Source organism: Nannospalax galili, unplaced genomic scaffold, assembly GCF_000622305.1.
Source record: "Nannospalax galili isolate Female #2095 unplaced genomic scaffold, S.galili_v1.0 scaffold596, whole genome shotgun sequence".
Taxonomy (NCBI): domain Eukaryota; kingdom Metazoa; phylum Chordata; class Mammalia; order Rodentia; family Spalacidae; genus Nannospalax; species Nannospalax galili.
The window spans coordinates 4595474-4618892 of NW_008340140.1; the positions used below are offsets into that span (position 1 = coordinate 4595474).

Genomic DNA, 23419 nt, shown 5'->3' on the forward strand with positions numbered 1-23419 from the left:
CCACTATGCTGGGCAAAAGTACTACTTAATTGTGTGTGTGTGTCTGTGTTTGTGTCTGTGTGTGTTTTGCTAAGGACAGGACCTAGGACTTTGTATATGCCAGCAAGTGCCCTACCACTTCCCACAGCCCCAACCAAACCCTGCCCTGGAGCAAGAACTGGAGTTACGGATGTCGTTAGCTGCCGTTGGGTGCTGGGAATCGAACCCAGGTCCTCTGCAAGAGCAGCCAGTGCCCTTAACTGCTGAGCCACCTCTCTAGCCCCAAATCCTACCATTTCATATATTGAGTATCTTCAGACTTTAGCATCTGTGGGAACCCTGGACCCCATCCCTGTGGGAAGTGGGGGATGCCCATGGGTGAATATATGCATTTGTTATTTTCAGGAAGACAGTGACCCTCCAATTAGCGAGAGTTTGAGCATCGAGAACACGCTGTGGGCTGGCACTGTCATCGCCTCAGGTGAGATGCCTGGCCGAGGAATGGGAACAATTTCAACTGGAAAGAAAATCCTCCTGTAATTAGAATAATCACCTGTCAGCTGGGAAAATGAGTTGTCTGTCAAGTGGAGTTCCCCACTTGCCCCACCACCTCCAGGGGTATCTACTGACATCTAATTTCGGGTAGGACACTTGCAGACTCACATGGCCTGTGTTTCTACAGTATCCACACTGGGTATAGCTTGTAATTACTTCAGTTGACATTGTAATCTGTACCAGAAATTGAGGTGGCCTAGATGTTTGGGCCAGAAGCCACATCTGTGGGGACTGCCACTGTGCCCTGACTGTCTACCCTAGGGGCAGGGACAGTAGGGCACTGGGAAGGCTGGGTCTCTGTTGAAGACACAGGAGTTAGGAATGATGGCTTTGGAGTTGCTTGCTAGAATGACATTGATGAGAGGGGCCGGGCTGAGCCTGGCCCAGGGCAGCGGGGATTTCTCCTGGCAGCATGCAGCAGTGTCGGGGTTCTGACCTCAGCTCTGTTGGGTGTCACATACTTTACCCTCCTGGCAGCACCCAGGGGTCAGACACTGTATCTGCAAATGAGGCTAAGTTCCAAGAGGTCAGGGCCACCAGGTAGGTCAAAGGCAGAGCTGGAAATGGAGCTCAAGTGCTCAGCATGGAGCAGTTGTTGACATAATGTATTATGTTGCATTATGACCCCTCTGGCAACTGTGTATCTTACACTTTGGAAGACTCATTTTTTTTCCCTTTTCCACACTCCACACCCATTTCTTCTGTGTGATGCTTCTTGGGGTTCCGTGGCATTAAGACGCTCCAGCTACTGGGCGTGGCGGGCTCAGAGCGGGTTGCAGAGATGAGGTCTTGGACTCTTGTGTTTTCTTCCATCCTCCGCTTGTATCTGTCATCATCTGTCAGGCTCCTCGGTTTTTCTGAGGAAGTAAGAGTGGTCCTGAAGATTCTGTGCGGCCACCTAGGCCTCCTTGGTCTGGCTACAGTGCCTGGGACCCACAGTGCCCTCTCTCCAGCCTCCCCCCAAGGCCTTGCAGTAGCCTGTAGCCTCCCCTGTGTCCCTCCAGGCCCCTCCCTCTGCACTGGTTGCTGTCTGTCAGCTCTTCTAGATCAGTTGCTGACATGTAATCATTAGTCTTTTTTACACTTTGATGATAGAACTGAAAAGCGAGAGTCTCCTTTTTCAAGTTGCATTTCCAAGGCTCCCTGGATATTTGTTTTGCCTCTTTTAGTCATTTTTTTTGTTGTTGTTATACATAGTCTTTTTTCTTACATATCTCTAGAGTTTCTTTTTCATTTATTTATTTAAAAGATTTGTTTATTGTTTGAGTGTTTTGCTTGCATGTATGTAAGTGCACCATGTACATGCAGTGCCTGGAGGGACCAGAAGAGGGTATCAGATCCCCTGAAACTAGAGTTATGAACATTTGCTAGCTTCTGTGTGGGTGCTGGGAATCGAACCTGGGTCCTCTGCAAGAACTAGTGCTTTTAACGGCTGAGCCATTTTTTCAACTTTATTTCTAATGTCTTTATTTTTTTGTTTCATTTCTTTTTTGTTGTTTTTTTGTTTTTGAGACAGGGTCTCCCTATAGCCCCAAATGGCCTGAAACTCACCATGTAGACCAGGTTGGCCTCAATCTCACAGAGATCCATCTGCCTCTGCCTCCCCAGTGCTTGGATTAAAGGCATGTGCCACCACACCTGACTTTATTTATATTCTATTTGTATGGGTATATTGCCTGCATGCATATAAATGCACCCGTGTTGTGCAATGTCTGCAGAGACCAAAAGAGGAGACCAGATCCCCTGGAACTGGAGTTAGGATGGTTGTTAGCCACCATGTGGGAACTGAACCCAGACCCTTGGCAAAAACAGCCAGTGCTCTTAACCACTGAGCCATCTCTTCAATAGCCTCTTTTTAAATTTTTTTTATCTTTTGAGACAGGGTCTCCCTGTAGCCCCAGCTGGTCTGGAACTCACTGTGTAGACCAGGCTGGCCTTGAACTCACAGAGATCTGCCTGCCTCTGCCTCTCAAGTGCTGGGATTAAAGGCGTGCGCCACCAGGCCTGGCATTAACAATAAGACTTTTATGTATCAGGCACTTTATAGAGTTTTGCTGACTTTTTCTTGTTCTGGTTTTGCAATATTAAATAAAGATATTTAGTAGAATGAAGAACTGAGTGTCAGAGAGGGTAAGTGACTTGCTCAGGGTCACAGCCTTGGAGCACCATCTTCTGGAAGAGTGCAGAGGAAAATTGTGATCTTGAAAATGGTACTGATTTGAGCAATTCATGGGCAATGCATGACAGTCTTAAAGGAGGCTTTCCCCTTGATCTTCATTCTTGTTTATGTGGGCAGAGAGCAAACAGCAATCCAGAGCTGATGGTATCACCTGCTGTGCCTATGGCAGGTGACATTTGGAGTGAGTGTGAGCTGGCGTTTCTATGTTCCTAGTCCCCTCCATTCGCCTGTGCCTCACCTGGCAGATGGCTAACTGTTTTCTGATTCTGATGTGAACATGAGGTTGAACTTGAGCCATTTTCTCACCTTAATCAGTCCACAGGGACTCTCAACATGTTCCCTGCAGCATGCACCTCCTGCTTTTAGCCAATCTTGTTATTTAGTGTAAGTTTAAAAGGGGAGAAAGCGTGCCAGGTCATACCGATGGTCCAACTGCCTTAGGATGCAGTTGCCATAGCAATCTGGCACGTGCCACAGGGCGATGGAGGTGGGAGAGGCTGGGGAGACTCAGGAGCTGGGCATGGGTAGCTGCCTGGATGTCATAGTCCAGAGTTCTAGCTGAGTTCCTCTTAGACTGAGTAGCAAAGGGCCAGTTTGTGGGTTGTCCCCTGAGGCTGTGACGTGGTCCTGTCTTGGTGCATGACCAGCACATAGTCACTCATGGGCATGGTGCCACATGACTGATAATGCCCAGCTGTCTTTGGTCTGTTCCATGCACTCTGATTCCAGATTCATACCGCCATGTTGCAGCGATGCTGAGGTGTTGTACAAGTTCCTGGGTGTTCCCTCTCAAGCTTAGCATGATTCTCCTTAGAGGTGAGAAATAAACAGGCCATAGAATAACCCTGCGTTCATATAAGACCACCCTCTTTTGGGAGCTCAGATGAGAAGATGCAGAGGGTGAGCAGGGGGATGGGCAGGATTGGACTGCAGGCTGCACAGGGAGAGTGAGAACCATGGGAAGGTGACTCAGGAAGAGGTCAGAGGTCAGGGCATGGATAGAGTCATTGTATCTAGGTATCTAGAGTTTTGGACTCAGCAGGGCACTTAAGTGGGTTGGGCTGGGAGCCTGGTGAGCTGAGGAGTGGCTGTCCTTTAGCCCCAGCTGGCTGTGCCACTAGAGCTGTGGACCCAGTGTCACCAGCCTTTACATCATCAGGGAGGGGTGAGTGACTTCAACCTTGTAGACAAAAGCTTCTGGATATAAAGGTGGGGGCTAGGGGTGCAGCTCAGTGGGTAGAATGCGTGCCTAGCATGCATGAATTTTGGGGTCCATTCCCCAGCACTGCATACACCAGGTGTGGTGGTGCACACCTGGTATCTCACCACTCAGGAGGTGGTGACAGAAGGATCAGTAGTTCAAAGTCATCCTTAGCTACACAGTGAATTTGAGGCCAGCCTGGAATACATGAGACAAAATTAAAACAGCTAAGTTTAGTGGTGTATGCCTGTAATCCCAGCACTTGGGAAGCAGAGGTAGATAGACAGATTTCTGTGAGTCTGAGGCAAGCCTGGTCTACACAGACCAGCCAGAGCTGCATAGTGAGACCTTGTCTCAAACCCAAAGGGAGCTGGAGAGTTGGCTCAGTAGTTTAAGAGCACTGGCTGCTCTCACCAAGGACCCAGGTTTGGGTCACAGCACCCATGTTGCGGCTAACAACCATCTGTAACTCCATTTCCAGGGGATCTGACACCCTCTTCTGAGCTTTGCAGGCATTCCATGCACTTGGCGCACTTACATACATTCAGGCAAAACACTCATATACATAAAAATAAATAAAACAAACAAACACATTAAAGGTGGTAACTAATTCTAAAACTTGACGGCAGGGTGTGGACCAAGATGGTGCATAGTGATGGCCTCCTGAGTGTCCCTGTTCCCTGGGTAGCAGCCACACAGAGCCTGAGGCCCAGGTTCAGTCTCATGGGCAGAGCTTTGATGTTAAGTGCACTAGAAGCACTGGGTGGTTAAGGGCCCTTTAGGTGACACGCAGCATGACTGGGCTGGATGGGGAATGTGCCCTTTGGGATGCTGTTGCGTTTCATCTTACCTGGGCAGCCAGGGTCCAGGCCAGGGCTGCATCACATAGGGGGCGTGAAGTAGCTGCATGGCCACTCCCAGTTCACCCAGGCTGGGATCCCACTGACTGGCCATCTGCTTAGACAACAGGCTGAGGATGGAGTGCCCTTGTTTCCCAAAGCCATCTGCTGGGGATGGCTCTCCTAGCCAGCCATCTGCCGAGCCTCCCAGAGACGGGCTGCATTGTGAGTTTCCTGCTGGCCTGGTGGAGCACAGGAGACTAGGGAGACAGGCTGTGGCCTTCCAGGCCTTTGTCCAAAGCCACAGCAGCCCTACCTTGGGGGATGGGCCCTCCTTGCAGACCTTCTTTGAGCCCTTTGCAGTTAAGTTCCTGAGTTTCTGCAAGAGAGAGGAGGGAGGGAGGGAGGGAGAGAGAGAGAACAGAAAGGGTAGGAGTTTGCTTTTCCCAGCAGAGAACAGGATGCTCAATCTCAGATCTTCTGGAGAACCCAGCAGGGCTGATCTCTCTTCAAGGTCACGTTTCTAGAGTGGCCAGGCGCACACCACCCCATCTCCTGACCTTTGCGCACACCACCCCATCTCCTGACCTTTCCTCTGCTGACTTTTGCTGTGGTGCCCCCTCTTGCTTGATGGTCCTGGCCCTTAGCTTCCTTCCTGCATCGTTTCTCAGCACACACCTGAAAGGGGAGACAGGTGCATTTTTGACATAGGATTGTCAGATTTCTACCAAAATAGATGGTACCAGTTTACACTCCAGCACCAGCGTGTGCAGCAGGATCTAATTTCCCTCCTGGCCAATGCCAGATGATGCCAGTCTGGAAAATCTTTGCCAGTAAAGTAGGAAAATGTCTTTCTTTGGCAATCACTAGGTTGTATGTTTTTTCTGATGGTGACTTCCATTTATGCTTCTTCTATAACTTGTTTCCTCTTAGAGGGATTGATGCCTTAGTGTGCCTGGAGGAGGGAAGAGGAGGGGCTTCAGGGAAGGGTTTCCCCAAAAGGGCCAAGTCACATAGATATGGAAAAAGCAGTTGTGCTCTCCTGGGAATGTGCCTGGATGGAAGAGGGTGTGTATTAGTTTCCCTGCAGGTCAGTGGCATAAAGGATAAGCCCCACTGCCAGGACTCACCTGCCACTAGAGGCTGCTGGTTCCACAGGCCAACCCTGCCAGAGCTTTAGACAAAGTAGGAATGCTGTGTTTGCACTGTCCCATAGGGCAGTGCTGTCCCTGTGTGGCCAGTGAAGGCCCACAGCGCAACTGGCGAGCTGGTCTTTGCATGTTACTGGGACCAACTGAATCTAAGTTTAAGCCACTGCCTGGGGCTTGTGGCACCCTGTTGCTCAGTGCCACCGTGGCTCAGTGTTTCTGGCACACCCGAACCCTGGCTGTGACTGGATGTGGAAGGTGTCCCCAAGGTTTTAGAATGGGCCTGTCTGCAGGCCTGCTTCCCTTTGCCTGCCTCCCTCTCTATCTTTCTTCCTCCTTCTCTCTCTGTCTCCCTCCCTCCCTGTCTGCCTCCTGCCTTCCTCTCTCTCTTCCCTGCTTCCCTCCCTCCTCTCTCTTCCCTGCTTCCCTCCCTCCTCTCTCTGCCTCCCTTCCCACTTCCCTCTCTTCCCTCCCCCCTTTCCCACCTCCCTCCCTCCTTCCTGTTCCCTCTCTTCCCTTCCTTCATGTTTCTTTGGACTTGGATTTCTCTTCCAGGCACTGTTGTCGGTGTCGTTCTTTACACAGGCAGAGAGCTTCGGAGTGTCATGAATACTTCCAATCCCAGAAGTAAGGTATGTGAAACCCCAGCATTTGTTGGGCCTGTGCTCCTGTTGGCATGGGTGGTAGACCGGATCAGAAGCAGGAGCAGCACATAGTGGGATTTCATCGATATCTGCACATGCACATATGTGTACATGCATGTATACACACATAGATGCATATGTAATATGTGTGTGCATGCATGTGCACATGAATGTGCAAGATGTTAGATGCTCAGAAGTTGAACTGCCTTTTGGTAGTGGATTGCTAAGTGTGCACGCACATGTGTACCTCTGCATGTATGTGTGCACACGTGTTCATATGTATCCCACATATGCAAATATGTGTATGTGTCTATAGGCATATGTGTGTTTGCATACATGTGGATGCCTGTGCACATGTATGTGAGGCACATGTGTGCTGCTTCCACACGCACACCTCGCGTTCTCATGCCCTCCCTGTGAGTGCAGTGCTTCTGTGGCCTTCTTCCTGAGGTAGGTGGAAAGTGCCCTTTCCAGGCTACCTGAGGTGAGGGAGGAGTGGGGTCAGCTGGCGGCATTCAGACCCCACCCAGCCACTGCCCCCCAGTTCTAGCCCTGTCAGCACTTTGCTGCATCCCCTCTTATGCTCCATGACTCTCCCCACCCATTCAACCTCAGTTGTTAAGTCAGAATGTTGCCAGCTGGATGTCGTCCCAGCATGGGGGAGGTAGAGGGCAGGAGCATCAGAAATTCAGAAGTGCAAGGCCATCCCTTGGCTACACGAGGCAGGACCTTATCCTGAAAACCAAAAAAATCCTAGAACGTTTTAGAATGATTTTTTATTATTTTATTATTTTTATTTTATTTTTTTTGAGACAGGGTCTCCCTGCAGCCCCAGTTGACCTGGAACTCAATATGTAGACCTGGCCGGCCTTGATCGCACAGAGATCTACCTGTCTCTGCCTCCCAAGTGGCTGGGACTAAAGGCTGCACCACCACGCCCGGCTGGTCTTTGTTATATTTTGAGGGGAGACATGAAAAACCAGATGTTTTAGTTTTATGTTTGTTTATTTATTTTTATTTATTTATTTATTTTTGAGACAGGGTCCCCCTATAGCCCCAGCTGACCTGGAGCTCACTATGTAGACCAGGCTGGCCTCAGTCTCACAGGGATCCACCCACCTCTGCCTCCTCAGTGCTGGGATTAAAGGTGTAGGCCACCACACTTGGCCTTTAATCCCAGCACTCAGGAGGCAGAGGCAGGCAGATCTCTGTGAGTTCCAGGCCAGTCTGGTCTACACAGTGAATTCCAGGCCACCTGGGGCTACAGGGAGACCCTGTCAGAAAAAGACCAAAACAAACAAAAAAGATTTTATTTTATTTTTAATTATATGTGTGTCTATGTGTGTATGTTTGAGTGCAGGTGCCTGTGGAGGCCAGAAGAGGGTACCAGATCCTCTGGAGCTGGAGTTATAGGCAGTTGTGACTGAGCCACCTGACGTGGGTGCAGGGAACCAAACTCAGGTCCTCTGCAAGAGCAGCAAGGTTTCTTAACTGCCCAGACATCGCTCCAACCCCACACGGGGTCTTCTTTGTTTGCTTATTTTTTTGTTTTGTTTGGATTGAGCCCAGGACTGCGTGCATCCTAGTCAAGCACTCTGCCAACTGAGTTCCATCCTCAGCCCCCAAGCAGTTATTAAAATGATAATAATCTCTCATGCAGCATGTACATATCAGTCCCTACAGTGGTGTGGGCTTGAACTTTTGGGAACGCTGACTCGGTGTGTTGTGGAGCCAAGTGTAGGACCAAGCAGGACCAGAGTAGGGTGCTGTACAGCACAGCAGGGCTCAGTGACCATTTGCTTTTGTGTTTCCAAGTCTAAACCTTAAATTATAAGAAAAAAATTGGGCTGAGGTTTCTCGGAGGTCCTGGAAGTCCGTTAGGAACTCAGCCTGTGGCCTGTGTTCTCAGACCATGTTGTGAGGACGAGCCTCTCACTGTCTCATCCCAGTGGAGAGTTTGAGGCTGAAGAACTGCTCTCTAGCCCGGCCGTGGACAGCTCCCGACAGTCCCCTGCTCCTTGTTCTGTATCCCAGATTGGCCTGTTTGACCTGGAGGTAAACTGCCTCACCAAGATCCTGTTCGGTGCACTGGTGGTGGTGTCACTGGTCATGGTGGCTCTGCAGCACTTTGCTGGCCGTTGGTACCTGCAGATCATCCGCTTCCTGCTCCTGTTTTCCAACATAATCCCCATCAGGTGAGCAGAGCACACACATGCTTGGTTTGGGTGCAGTGTCTTTTTCTTGACTCACTCCAGGATCCTCATTGGTAGAGCACTTGCCTGGCATGGGCAAGGCCCTGGGTTCGATCCCTACTACTGAGGAAGAAAAAAAGGCTTTGAAAAGCCTCCTGATTAAAAAAATATATCCCCAAACCACCCAACAAATACATAGATTTACAAAATGGTTGAGAGCACTGGCTGCTCTTCCAGAGGACTTGGGTTCTGTTCCCAGCACCCACATGACATTGACAACCGCCTGTAACTCCAGTTCCAGGGAATCCGATGACCTCTTTGTGGGCATTGCATGCATGTGGTGCACTTACATACATACAGGCAAAACACTCATACACATTAAATAAAATCTTTAGGAAGCAGCAGCAGCTGAACATTGGGAAAATGCTATCCCATAACAAGGCCCTGAGTTCAAATCCCCAGCACCCACATAAAAAGCCATGTGGTACGCACCTGTAACCCCAGAGTTGGGGAGGTGGGGACAACTTCCTTTTCTGTCCTTTAAGTGACTTGTCTTCATACAAAATGGTTGTGTGGACTGTGACGTCTCCTGTCCTCGCTGATGGAGTTCTGATTCTGTGACCTTGGCCCCCACAGTTGCTCCTAGAGGGGGTGGCTCCACACAAGACAAATGCTTCTATAGCTTGTGCAGTTTATCGAACAGTATGCAGGGTCCTTCTACATGTTCTTCTGATTTCCTTCCTAGTTTGCGTGTGAACTTGGACATGGGAAAAATCGTGTATAGCTGGGTGATTCGTAGGGATTCAAAAATTCCTGGAACTGTGGTTCGGTCCAGCACAATTCCTGAACAGCTGGGCAGGATTTCTTATTTACTCACGGACAAGACAGGTGAGCACCTGGGGCTGGGGGAGGGGTGCACCTGATTGCGGTCCTGGTGAGGGGAGTTTGGTGCTCACCACAGTTTTGAGTCCTCCCTCTGGAGGTGGGGGAGGTGGCAGTGTCACCTACCTCTGGATGAAGAGTGAATGGTGGTGATGATGATGATGTCCACAGATACCTTCATGGGACTGATTGCCTGCAAAGTGCTGAACTTGGTGTTTCAAGCAGTTGCTAAATTAATTCCCACACAGCCATGTGAGACAGGAAGGATTTTACATATAGGATGAAGGGCACAGAGAGACAAAGTGCCTGTCACAGGCACAGAGTGACTGAGTTGTGTTGACCCGGGCAGTCCGGCCATGAGTACTGGTCTCCCACCTCCATACTGTCTGCCACTCCAACCCCCGCCAAGCTCAGTGGAAGGATCATGGCTTGGGGGAAGGAGACCAGGCTGTATGCTCCCCTCTCAGTTTAGTGGCTGTAGGGTAGAGGGAAGCCATTACAAAGATGCTGGCGGCTGACTGCATGTAGTTCTTTTGTTTCTGTGATAGAATACATGAGAACGGGCACTTAGAGGAGGAAGGGTTTAATTTAGGCTCTTGGGTTCAGAGGTCAGTCCATGGCCAGCTGGCTCCACTGCATATAGGCCTGTCTGGGGGAAGGAGCATCATTGTGCAAGGGTGTGATTGGGAAAGCAGCCATGAAACAGAGAGGGAGAGGGAGAGGAAGGGAGGGAGGGGGACAGGGAGACAGAGAGGGAGGAGGAGGGGGAGAGGGACAGGGAGGGAGGAAAGGGGATAGGGAGATGGAGAGGTAGGAGGAGGGGGAGAGGGAGAGGAAGGGAGGGAGGAGGATGAGAGGGAGAAAGAGAGGGAGGGGGAGAGAGAGGGAGGGAGGAGGGTCTGAGGACAGATAGGCTTTATGGAGAGAGACATATCCCCCATCATCTGTTTCCTTCAGTTAAATGTGATCTAGTTTCATTTGTGTTGCTGTAGCAAATAACCTGACAAAAAGCAACTTGGAGAAGAAAGAAGGGTTTCCTTGGCTCACAATTCCAGATCACAGTATATTACTGTGGGAGTCAAGGCAGGAACTTAGCACCACATCCATAATCAAAAGCAGAGAGGGAGGGGCTGGAGAGACTCAGCAGTTAAGAGCACTGGCTGCTCTTTGCAGAGTTCCTGGGTTCAGTTCCCAGCACCTACATGGGAGCTAACACAGGTTCTTAACTCTAGTTCCAGGGGATTCAATGCCCTCTTCTGGCCTCTGTGGGCATTGCATGCATGGGTGCACTTACATACATGCAGGTAAAACACATAACATAAAGATTAAAAAAATAAGCCGGGCATGGTAGCGTTCGCCTTTGATCCCAGCACTCGGGAGGCAGAGGCAGGTGGATCTCTGTGAGTTAGAGGCCAGCCTGATCTACATAGCAAGTTCCAGGCCAGCTGGGGTAACAGGGACACACTGTCTCAACCCTCCCCCACAAAAAAAGATAAAAAAAAAAAAAAAGAGCAGAAAAAGAGCTCTCTCTTCTCTTGTGCTGTTCAGGACCCCCTGCCTAGGAAATGATGCTGCTCACAACTGGACTAGGTCTTCATACATCAATTAACCATCAAGATAGTCCCCCACAGACATACCTACAGGCTCAATCTAGATAATTCCTCATTCAGGCTCTCTTCCCAGGTGATTCCTGGTTGTCAGGTTGACACCCTAACCAGCACACCTTCAAAAGTCATGTCCCTCAAGCCATGCAGTCCTCACCTCACAGTGTGAATGCATCTGTGCTTAACCCACTGCTGGTTAGTGCCCACATGAGCTGTCATCTCTTCACCAGCTGGGACCCCGCCCCCCAAGCCTTTATAACCATTTTATTTCAAAACCATAGCACTCACCAAATGAGTTAGCCAGGTTTCTGGATGGAGAGGAACAGGAAGTTGGAGACTTGTCAGCACTGGGTCCTCAAGATGGTCTTTGTGGGACTCTGTGATGGGGGTCATGTGACTATACTTCCTGTTTGTTTCTTCCTGCTCAGTGCAGGCTGATGGGTCTAGTGTGTGCCGTGTGCCACCCTTTCAACCAGTGGAACGAGTCAAGTGTACCAATTGATAACCCTGGAGAATTGATGTAGTCTAGTCCCCATGGCAAGTTAGGACATTTTTTCAAAAGGAGGATGGGATTCTAGGCAGACCAATCCCTGTCCTGTCTCCTCCAGCAGAGGCATACTGAGGCCAGTGACTGACTCTCAGAGGGACTGAATCCACGGCTGGTACTGAGGCCAGTGTGCAACTCTGACTCTCAGAGGACAGAGTGAATCCCAGGGATGCAGGTCAGTCACTCATCTTTTGTGCTCTAGGAACTCTGACCCAGAATGAGATGGTTTTCAAGCGGCTGCATCTGGGAACAGTGGCCTACGGCCTTGACTCTATGGATGAAGTGCAAAGCCACATCTTCAGCATTTACACCCAGGTAAAGCCTTTGATTCATCCCCTAATGAATGCCTAGCATTTTAAAAAATATTTTTTATTTTTGGATTTATTTTTATGTGTATCGGTGTTTTGCCTACATGTATTTAAGTGCACTGTGTGTGCAATACCCATGGAGATCAGAAGAGGGCGTTGAATACCCTGGAACTGCAGTTACAGTTGTTAGCTGCCACATGGGTGCTGGGAACCAGACCCAGATCCTTTACAAGAAGAGCCAGTGCTCTTAACCACCAAGCCATCTCTCCAACCCCTATACCTATGCATTTAAAACAATTAGTTAATTAAATTTTAGCCCAGGCTGACTACACACTTACTGTGTAGCTGAGGATGACCTTGAATTCCTGTTCCTCCTGTCTCTACCTCTTGAGTGTTAGAATCACCATGCCTGGTTTATGTGGTGCTGGGCATAGAACCCAGGGTTTTGTGCATGCTATACAAGCACCCTACCAACTGAATTACAGCTCCAATCTTCCTGTACATTAAAAAAAATTTTAGTGCGTGCATGTGTGTGTGTGTGTGTGCGCGCATGCGCGCACACACACACGCACACACATGTAACACCACATCCATATGGAGGTCAGAGGGTAACTTGTGCGAGTCAGTCCTCTCCTTCCTCCATGTGGGTCCTGGAGATTGAACTCAGGTCCTCAGATTTGGCAGCAAGTACTTTTGCCCTCTGAGCCATCTCACCAGCCCTGGCTCCCGTACATTTCTAAGCAGCTGTATTGCGATATAATCTATAATACCATACAGTTCACCCACTTAAAATTGATAGTCCAGTGGTTTTGTAGTGTAGTCACCCAATTTTATGTCCATCACCCCACAGACAGACCCTGTTCCTTTGGCAGTCCCTTCCCATTTCCCCCAGTCCCCACTTCCCCAAGCTCAGGGTGACCAGCATTCCTTGAGTTTGGAATGAGGCCAGTGCTTTCCCATCATCCTCATGACCAGGGCTGGTCCCTTCACTGCAGAGAGAATAGATGTTGGAAAACAACAAACAGAGGGTTATCTGCCGAATAGCTGGGGCAGAAAGGAGCTCTGGGAACCTATGAGTTGGTTATATTCTGGTCAATGGGCCTGTTTGTTTCCATTTTCCTGACTGTCAGCCAGGTTCACAAGCACTGATGGCCACCTCGTTAAGTAGTCTTGGTGTGACTGATTTCTCAGGGACAACTCGCATCTTACCTGCTTCCACTGTTTTGTTCCTATAAATTTTCCCAAATGAATCATCCTTTTTCAGTGAAGATATTATTTGTAAATATCCTAACACTCCTAACCTTGGCTCCTCACCTTGGCTACCTGTCAGATTTGCTGGTGATATTTCAGAAAGAAAGCAGAGGAGACCCAAGTGTTTTTTTTTTTTTTTTTTTTTTTTTTTTTTTTTTTTTTTTTTTTTTAAAAAAAAGGAGACAGGGTCTCCCTGTAGCCCCAGCTAGCCTGGAACTTGCTATGTAGACCAGGCTGGCCTTGAGCTCACAGAAATCCACATGCCTCTGCCTCCGGAGTGCTGGGATCAAAGGCGTGCACCACCATACCTGGCTGACACCCAAAAAGGTATTTTTATCTGGGCCTGATTCACAGATACCAGCAGAGTCTGGGCTTCTGTGTTTGAAATGTAAGACAAAAAATCGCAAATGTTCAATCATGGTAGCTCATGTCTTTAATCCTGACACTCAGGAGGCAGAGGCAGGTGGATTTCTGTGAGGTTGAGGTCAGCCTGGTCTACATAATGAGTTCCAGGCCAGCTGGGCCACAGGGAGACTCTGTTTTAAAAAATAAGCAAACAAACCAACAAACAAAAGTTAAGGCAAGGACTGGGGAGATGGATCAGTGGGCAAAAGCGCCAGCACATGGACCTGAGCTTGGATCCCTAGCACCCTCACAAAAAGCTGGGGTGGTCACACATGCCTGGAACCCCAAGTGGGGGTTTAAGGGGCTATGGAGACAGGAGGATCACTGGGGCATACTGGCTGCCAGCCTAGCTGAAAAACAGCAAGCTCAGAGTTCAGAGAGATCCTGTCCCAAGGGGACAAGGTAGAGACTGACAGGCAGGATGCCTGATGTCCTTTTTGGCCTCTGCACAGGTACACATGGGCGTGTGCACATGCACATATGTATGTACTCATGTGCACACATACACACACACACACACACACACACACACACACACAAAGGTGAGGCAAATCCCTTGGCAGTTCTGAGGTACCTGTGGAGTGGTGTTAGACTCCAATAGAGCGACTCCAAGTTTGCAGAACCTGACTAACTGTTCCCCTCTCATGCCCAGGGCAACTCAATAACTTGCTGGTACTTCATTAGGTAGCGGCTTAGATAGCATGGACCTTAGCCAAGACACGCCTTGGCCCATTTCGGTGGTATTTTTAAGAGCCTGTGGTGTTTACTGAAGCCAGCCTGTCTCAGGACATTTGTCTACTCAGCTTTTATGGTTTGTTTTTGGCCTAGCACAAAACCTCTTTGTACAGCTTTGGAAGTCAGGATCTAACATTTCCCTTCCTGAACTCTACATTCCCTCTCCTGAGCAGAAGCTCATAACTGGGTGTGCTGTCCTGTCTTGGTCTTGGGTGGAAAATGACCCAGCATTACAGGGTTAGGTCCATATGTGGCTGCATGAACTCTCTTGATAACCCCACCCCAAGGACTCTGGCCATCTTGTTCTCTGATACCTAAACACCTGTAGGGAGCAGATCACCAGATTCCTGATGAGATGTTTGAGGGCTTTTCCATGTTTCCTTGTATTTTTTTTTTCAAAAAATTTTTTATTTTTTCTTTATTAACTTTTTAAAGATTACATACAAAGCAGTGGGTCTTATTGAACATCTTTGCATACATAGGCCATTATATTTGTTTTTCTCTCTGCCGCCACCCTGCCCCGTTGCTCCCTCCTCCTATTACCTTCTCTTGTTCCTCTTTCCCTCTCCCTGTAGGTCTCTCCTCCATCCCATAATCCACTTTCTGCTTTCCTGTGTGTGTGTGTGTGTGTGTGTGTGTGTGTGTGTGTGTGTATGGAAATATAGATTTCACAAATGAGAGAAAACATGTCTTATCCTTCTGAGTCTAACTCATTTATCATTTATTTTAATGTTTTTATTTTTTATTTTTATTTTATGTGTATGCATGTATTGCCTGCATGTAGGTAGATGCACCCATGTTTTGGAATGCCTGCAGAGGTCAGAAGAGGGTGTCGGATCCCCTGGGACAGTTATTAGTTACCATGTGGGTGCTGGGATTTGAACTTGGGTCTTCTGCAAGAACAACCAGTGTTCTTAACCGCTGAGCCATCTCTCCAGCCCCATCATTTACTATTTTTGTTTTGTTTTATTATGTTTATTTATTTATGTGGCGGGAGGGCTGGGATGTGGGTGCCTGCCACAGTGTGCATATGGAGGTCAGAGACAATTTGCAGGAGTCTTTTCTCTCCTTGTGGGTCCTAGGGATCAAACTCAGCCATCAGGCTTGGTGGCAAGTGCCTTTAGTCACTGAGTCATCTTGCCAGCCCTTATTTTGCATTTTTTAATAACTGCTAAGATATAATTTATACTCCAAAAAATTTGGGCATGCTGAATGCACAGAATCAGTGGTTTTAGTGACTTTGGAGAGCTGCAGAACTGTCAGAACTGGCTTACCACACAGTGTGTTCCCACCATTTCTCTCTGTCTCTGCAATTCCTCCCACCTTTTGAGTTTAGCAGTAGGAGGTTACACTACTTTATTTTTGTTTGTTTGTTTTATTTTTCCTGAGAACAGGCTATCACTATGTAGCCCTGGCTGGCTTGGAGTTCACTGTGTAGATCAGGGGACCTCAAACTTGCTGTTATCCATCTGTCTCTCCTCCTTAGGAGTTTTTGTCTATTTTTCTTTCTGTGGGTTCTGGGGATTGAACTTGAGTCCTCAGGTTTTTAAAGTTAGCCCCTTTACCTGCTGAGTCATTCATTCTCCTGGCCTCCTTAGTCTTTAAGGTATTTATAGCCCCAAACCAGATGATGCCAGCAGAGTTGGAAGCCCTGGCTGTTGCCCCCACACCTGCTGTTTTAGCAGGTGAACCCAGTGACAGGCACCACAGGACAGAACAGAGGGGCTGTTGTAAACACAGCTGGATGAAGCGAGAAGAGGCTTGCCCTTCTGAGTACCAGTGTGAAATCTTCTGGACCCAGAGCTGTATTTATAAGATGTGCACATGGCGGAGCAAGGGAAGACTAAAGTGCGTATTTTCATGGTCGTTTTACCTCCAAAGTTCATACAAAACTGACTTCCTAAGAGTTGTGACGCTGACCTGGGGGCCCCCACTACATATATCAGATGCCTGCTTATCAGGTGCAGTCCCTGATGCATCCTGCAGAAGGAAACAGAATAGTACCATGCAGACTGTGGTTTATGAGCACTCAGGTGAGGGTATAAAGGATGTTATTTGCACTAAACCAACCTTGTAAAGAGAGAAGGTGGTTTTAAAAGATTCAGGAAGGAAAACTAGATTATTAACACAAGGCCAAACAAACAGTAGGGAGATGACTAGTGCTTCATAACACTCTACCAGCTAGAGGGACGGAAGGAGGTCTCTCTGGCTTCTATAGTAATACCTTTGCAAAAATTGAGAAATTAGAAAAACCACAACATCCAGACCTAGGTATGGTAGCGCACACCTTTAATCCCAACACTCAGGAGGCAGAGGCAAGTGGATCTCTATGCATTTGAGGCCAGCCTGATCTACATAGTGAGTTCCAGGCTAGCCAGTGTTACATAATGAGACCCTATTTCAAACAACAAAAAGCCCTAAAACAAAAACAAACAAGCCCATCAAAAAACCACCAGTGAAACCCCCAGAACATCCAACCTTTTAATTTTTTTTTCTTTTACTGTCTCCTCAGATATACTTTATCATCACTGAATTTTTTTTTAAACTATTTTGTGTGAGCCAACTGTGGGGGTCAGTTTTCTCCTTCCACATGTGGGTCCCAGGGATTGAACTCAGGTCATCTGACTTGGCAGCAAGCACCTTTACTCAGTGAACTGTCTCTCCAGCCCAATCCAACATTTTTTCTGTTTCATTTGTTTTCTGAAACAGGGTCTCACTATGCAACCCTGGCTGGCCTGACCATCCAACCTTTTGAAAAATCTATATATATTGGGGGCTCAGAGAGTAAAGTGTTCTTTGAAGTTTTAAAGGAAGACAGATTCTAACTGTGCATTAGCACCCAGGGCCCGACTCTCCCATTCTGGTGACACAGGCCTGATGTCAGGATTCTCACCATTGGCAAGTAGGGAACAGATCATTCTTTGTCACGGGGCCCCCTATGTGGCTTGGAAGGTGTCCAGCAGCCTCCCCCAGCCTCTGCTATGTGCCATCTGCCCGCATCTCCTAGTCCTCACAACTGAAAGCCTCTCCAGGTATAACTACATGAGACACAGAATCATCCCTATTGAGATCTCTTCGGTAATAAATCAAAGTTTATTAACTTTGCCACAGTCCCTGAAGACTTCTGTTAAATAGTCAGCATATTTACGCTGCCACTTCACAGCTGACACTCAGTCACTTCATTTGGAGACTGCAGCCCTGGGCCTTTGGCTGTGGTTGGTGACCCTTTAAAGGTCATGAGTCACCAGGCTGGAGCTTCTTTGTGGGGCAGGAGGTCGTGCTGCTCTAGCAGTATATCAATAGTGTATATCAATAGCAGTGTATCAACATTATATCTCTACCAACTACAGCCCTTGCGTAATATGTTTCTGTTACAAATGTCTGTGTGCATTGACACTGATTTTGTGTGTGCCCACACACGTGTATGTGTGTGATGCCAGAGATGGACTTCAGGTGTCTTCCTCAATAGCAGTGTCTCTCACTGAACCTGGAGCTCACTGATTGGCTAGGCTGGCTGGCCAGTAAACCCCAGGGATCCCCCTGTTTCCACCTCTGAAGCCCTGGGATTGCAGATGTCTAGCTTTTATGTGGGTGCTGGGGATCAAACTCAGATCCTCATGCTTGTTCAGGATGCATTTTACCCACTGAACCATCTCCCAGCCCCTACACTGAATTATAACTGCATTTAGAAAGAAAATTGGGGACTGGAGAGATGACCCAGTGGTTAAGACGCTTGCTGCTCTTCCAGAGGACCTAAGTTGAACTCCAGCTGGAGGGATCTGATACCCTCTTTTGTCCTCTGTGGGAATCTGCATGCACACGCGTGCACACATACACACAAGTGCACACATGCATACATACACACACAAAATAATAATGTAAGCTTGTTTTGTAAAGAAAGAAAATTAGGGGCTGGAGAGATGGCTCAGTGATTGAGAGTATTGACTGCTCTTGCAGAGGACCCAGTTTGGTTCCCAACACTTTACTTGATGGCTAACAATCATCTGTAACTCCAATTCCAAGGGACATAATGCCCTCTTTTGGCCTCTGTGGGCATTGCACACACATGATGCACTTACATATATGCAGACAAAACACATACAATAAAAATAAATAATACATTAAAAAAAAAGAAAATTCCAGGGTCTGGAGAGATGGCTTAGTGGTTAAGAACATTGGCTGCTCTTGCAGAGGACCTGGGATTGGTTCCCAGCACCCACATGGCAGCAAAAACTGTCTGTAATTCCAGTTCCAATGCCCTCTCTGACCTCCACGGGCACTACATGACTCAGGTGTACTTATACACATGTAGGCAATACACTCATACACATAAAATAAAAATAATAGCTGGGCGTGGTGGTGCACGCCTTTAATCCAGCACTTGGGAGGCAGAGGCAGGCAGATCTTTGTGAGTTCAAGGGCAGCCTGGTCTACATAGTGAGTTCCAGGACAGCTGGGGCTACAAAGAGACCCTGTCTCAAAAAAGGCCAAAATAATAATAATAATAATAATAATAATAATAATAAAATATTAAAAAAAGAAAGAAAACTCCCAGTGTCTCATTTTAAGTTTTGGATTCATCTTCCCTGTGGCCAGGAGTTCTGGAAACATCACTCTGCCACGGGCTACTCAGGAGAAGCTGCCTGTGATGCTGTTGGATGACTCTTCAGCCTTCTGTGATACTCCAAGTCAGGCATGTGTATACACAGGGTTTTCATGTCTCTCCCCACATTCAGCTACTGGTCTGGCTTTGCTGCTGACCTTGATGGAGCTCTTTGCCCATCTCCCTCCATGAGAGGACCAGGAAGTTCTCCCCAGGACAAAAAGAGCTGTTGCTGGCCTCTTTGAATGCCACATCTGGTTTTGTTTTCCCCTGGTATTTTTTAAGTAAGAAGAAACGTGTATAGGTTAAAGGGCCAGTGGGCGGAGGTTATAGATAAACATGGTGCTGTGTGAGGAAACTTCCATATGGGAGCTGGTGGCAGTTGGAGGGCTGGCCCAGTGGTCCGCACCCAGCCTTTGTGATTACCTTTTTTTTTTTTTTTTTTTTTTTTTTGTTCTTTTTGAGCCAGGTCCCCCCTGTAGTCCCAGCTGACCTGAACTCACTATGTAGACCAGGCTGGCCTTGAACTCACAGCAATCCGCCTGCCTCTGCCTCCCAAGTGCTGGGACTAAAGGCCTGCACCATCACACCTGGCTTATTTTTTTAGATAAAGTCTCATGCAGGGAACAGCAAGATGACTCAGAGGGAAAAGGTGTTTACCACCAAGCTTAACCACCTGAGTTCAATCCCCAGGACCCACATGGTGGAAAGAGAGAACTGATTCCCACAAACTGACGTCTGACCTCCACATACTTACCTTGGCATGTACATGTCCCCTCCAATAAATAAATGAAACAATAATAATAATTAATAATAATAATAATAGTCTCATGTAGCTTAGACTGGCATCAAACTTACTGTGTAGCTGAGGATGATCTTAAACTTCTGATCCTCCTGCCTTTACCTCTGGAGTGCTGGGATTATAGGAGTGGACCACCATACCTAATTCATGTGGTGCTGGGGATGGAACCGAGGACCTCATGCATGCTAGGCAAGTGCTCTCCCAGCTGAACCCCACCCCAACCCCTGCAAGGGAATCATTGATTAGACAATTAAGAGATGGGTTCAGTGTTCACATTTCTTCCTGAAACATCTTTCCAGGAAAGTAGGGAAGACACCAATGTAGGAAAGGAATAAATGGAGGAGGCGGCGTGAAGCCAGTCTCTGTGACGTCACCATCCTGGTCTGCTGCTCCTGCCCCCAAGCTTCCCTGACATTCCCCCCATTCTCACTCCCACCCCTCCCCCAAACACTTCCCTGATTTGAGAGGCCTCTGTGAGACTCTGCCTGCTTCTCTCAGCCTGGCTTGGGAGTTGTTCACTGGGCACACAAACCCTGCAGCTTGGGGCCAGCCTTCATCAGGAACCTGGCTTCTGTGCACACAAGATCCAGTTGCTTTCAGAGTCTCTCGCTTTACCTACTGAGTTAGCCAGGTGACCCTAAATTCTATTGCTGCTTTCCAAACTCCAGAAGTTGATGGACAAGATGGAGGAGATGCTCAGCTCAGCTTTTTGCTACAGCCTGAGGTTCCACTCACCAGCTACAGCTGTTCCCTTGTCAGAGGTCTCACCATTGACCCTGATCCTAAATAATGATCAAGTCCAGGTGCTGAGGAGTGTGGGCAAACCGAAAACATGCAGCTCCGTCGTGTGCATTTACGTAGATCATAAATTACAGACCAACAGAAAGTGGTTCTAGATAAAGTACTGCCAGGAGAGGGAACTTTCTGTAAGCCTTCAGATCTTGCATACTTGTAGATTCTTCATAATTAGAAGCACTGGGTAAATGAGCCTTGAGTTCTGACTCCTTACTCTAATTATTGTCACCATGCTGTGCCCTTTGACCTGGAAGTGAAACTCGTGTGCTCTTGACACCAGAGGTTAACAGAGCCGGAAGCCAGAGCTCTGGGTCCCCACAGTGACCAGAATAATTTAGTAATTGTTTAATTACCTGAGGAGTCTAATGTCACTACTAAAAATAGCATTAAAAAATGAACACCATTTTCTCGTGTCTCAGGGCCATCTGTTCTCTATTTGGGTCAACTGTGTGTCATGGGTGTGAAGATCCATTCTTGCTAAATCTTCACATGGCTTCCTGTGGGGTAAATATGCTTCTAATGAAATGTAGAATTCAGGAACTCCACAAACATTTCTAGCTTCCGGATTCAAGTTGTTGCAGTGACTTTTTATCCAAAACCATGATTTATGGTATGCAATTCAGTTCTGGTGATTTGGTGTTTATTATTTTTACATTTATTTACTTCTGGTGCACACATGTGCTATAGCATGTATGGTGGTCAGAGGACAAATTGCAGGAGTGGGTTCTCACCTTCTACCATGTGGAACCTGGGCCTTGAACTCAGGTCATCAGGCTTGGCATCAAGCATCTTTACCTACCTAAGCCGTCTTGCTGGCCTTTAATATTTATTTCTCTTAAAAGTGTATTTCTTCATTAATAAGGGAGCTATGGATAAAAATGGGGTTTTGGTGGGGGTTATACAAGGAGCCTTGGGGATAAAGGGGAAGAAGGAGCTCAAGAGAGGTGGGACCATAGGAGAAGGGTATTATTAAGGGAGAAATAGGAAAAATGAGGGCACTTTAAGTGGGGAAACCACGGTGAAAGGGTTAGACAATGCGAGCCATAAATAATGCCTAGCTAGTTTTAAAAAAACTAGAGGGAAGTGGGCGTGGTGGTGCACGCCTTTAATCCCAGCACTTGGGAGGCAGAGGCAGGCGGATCTTTTTGAGTTCAAGGCCAGCCTGGTCTACATAGTGAGTTCCAGGACAGCTGGGGCTACGGGGAAACCCTGTCTCAAAAAGACCAAAAAAAAGAAAGAAACCCAGAGGGAACCATATTAATCAAACAACCTACTGACAAATTATATATACAACTAGCTCAAGGAATATAATACATGTTCAGGCAAGGTTTATCTGAGAATGTTTGGTCTTTGCCCAAGCTTTACCTACATAGCACATAGTAATTAAAAGTACCAGACTGGTGGAACTAACCTTTTTGGATGTCTAGCAGCCATACTTTGAGGCCTATACTAAATTCGGTCAGAGGGACATAAAGGACAGTTTTTGCTCCTTGCCCTCCTAGGTCAACTAAGCTCCAGGGGACTATGAGCATCTCTCAAAATGTCCTTATGTAACTGTGGTGCATCACATGTCCTCTTGATCAAGGAGGCCATGGAGACCCCACCAGATGGACTTGAACCAGTGTCCAGTTTAAAAAGACGAGGGTCAACACAGAGGAAACATTTCCTCCATGCTTCCAAGTGAAGCCAACCACAGTTGAGTAGTACCTTTGACTTATAAGTGAAACTGGTAAAAGAAAGGAGCCAGGGCCTCTTCCCAAGCCCATGTGACCGCCTGAGGAACAGATCCTCAAACGACCTTAAGAGTGAAAATAAATTGGTTTATCTGGGCCAACTGTATGGTCTTAAATGCCCAAAAGGAAAGTGTAACCAAAGATTAATGGAATCAGTATAACTCTTTAAGAGTCCAGTGTATAGCTAAAGGCTACATAACAAGAAACAATGCTTGACAGAAGATACCTTCCTTTGAGTTGTTGGCCAGGGTGGCCCAAAAGACTCCCAGACGGTAACCCAGCATAGAACTGGGAAAATGAACAGCAGACCCCAATCTTATCTAAAGGAATATTGGCAACTGATTGCTGCTAGATGAGGAAGAGCTGATCTTCCTAAAACAAGGATCTCTAGATAGGCTGACTAGATTCAGCAGACAGACAAGCACTGGAGAATGGATAGGGGTGTCAACAACACAGTGGATAGTAACAGGGATGACAGATGGGCTCCAGTGTGTGGGAGGGGGGAGGCTATGGGAGGGGGCCATTTGGGAAATGGGTATATAGATGAATAAGACTGTGTGGGATGCTCTGTATGATAAACATAAAAAAACAACAAATTTTTTAAAAAGATGTATTTGAGGAGGAAACTTAAAAATGTACTTCATGTTAAATAGTAGACGTGATAAACATTACCAGTGAAATCTACCTGATGACTTTATATCAATACTCAGGTACTAAGGATCAGAGTGTAACTTACTGTGACTAGTAATAATCAGACATATAGAGATTAAAGACACATGTGCAAGCATCTAAATGTTAGTAACATTAAGAATGTAGGAAACAGCATATTTTAAAACAAAATAGAGATCTTCTTTAAAGGGTTAAAACTCATTCAATTTTATGTCTTACATGGTTTATACTGAGGTCAATATTGTATAACTGTATTAATTGAACTGTGAACCTAAAAATTTACAGCCACTTTTGAAAGAGATGTATCCTTCCTCTGGAGTGTGTTACTGAATATGTTAAAGCTGTAAT

At 47.3% G+C, this 23419-nt stretch overlaps 1 protein-coding gene across 2 annotated transcripts in view; it reads left to right on the forward strand.

The window, feature by feature from the left end:
• Positions 1-23419, forward strand: part of Atp9a (ATPase phospholipid transporting 9A (putative)) — a 155832-nt gene that overhangs the window by 73028 nt on the left and 59385 nt on the right. For both annotated transcript variants that reach the window (XM_008835144.3, XM_008835147.3), the window contains exons 9-13: positions 385-460; positions 6457-6533; positions 8580-8740; positions 9483-9625; positions 11973-12085. In XM_008835144.3, the coding sequence (XP_008833366.1) occupies positions 385-460; positions 6457-6533; positions 8580-8740; positions 9483-9625; positions 11973-12085 (570 nt within the window). The remainder of the gene's footprint in view (positions 1-384; positions 461-6456; positions 6534-8579; positions 8741-9482; positions 9626-11972; positions 12086-23419) is intronic.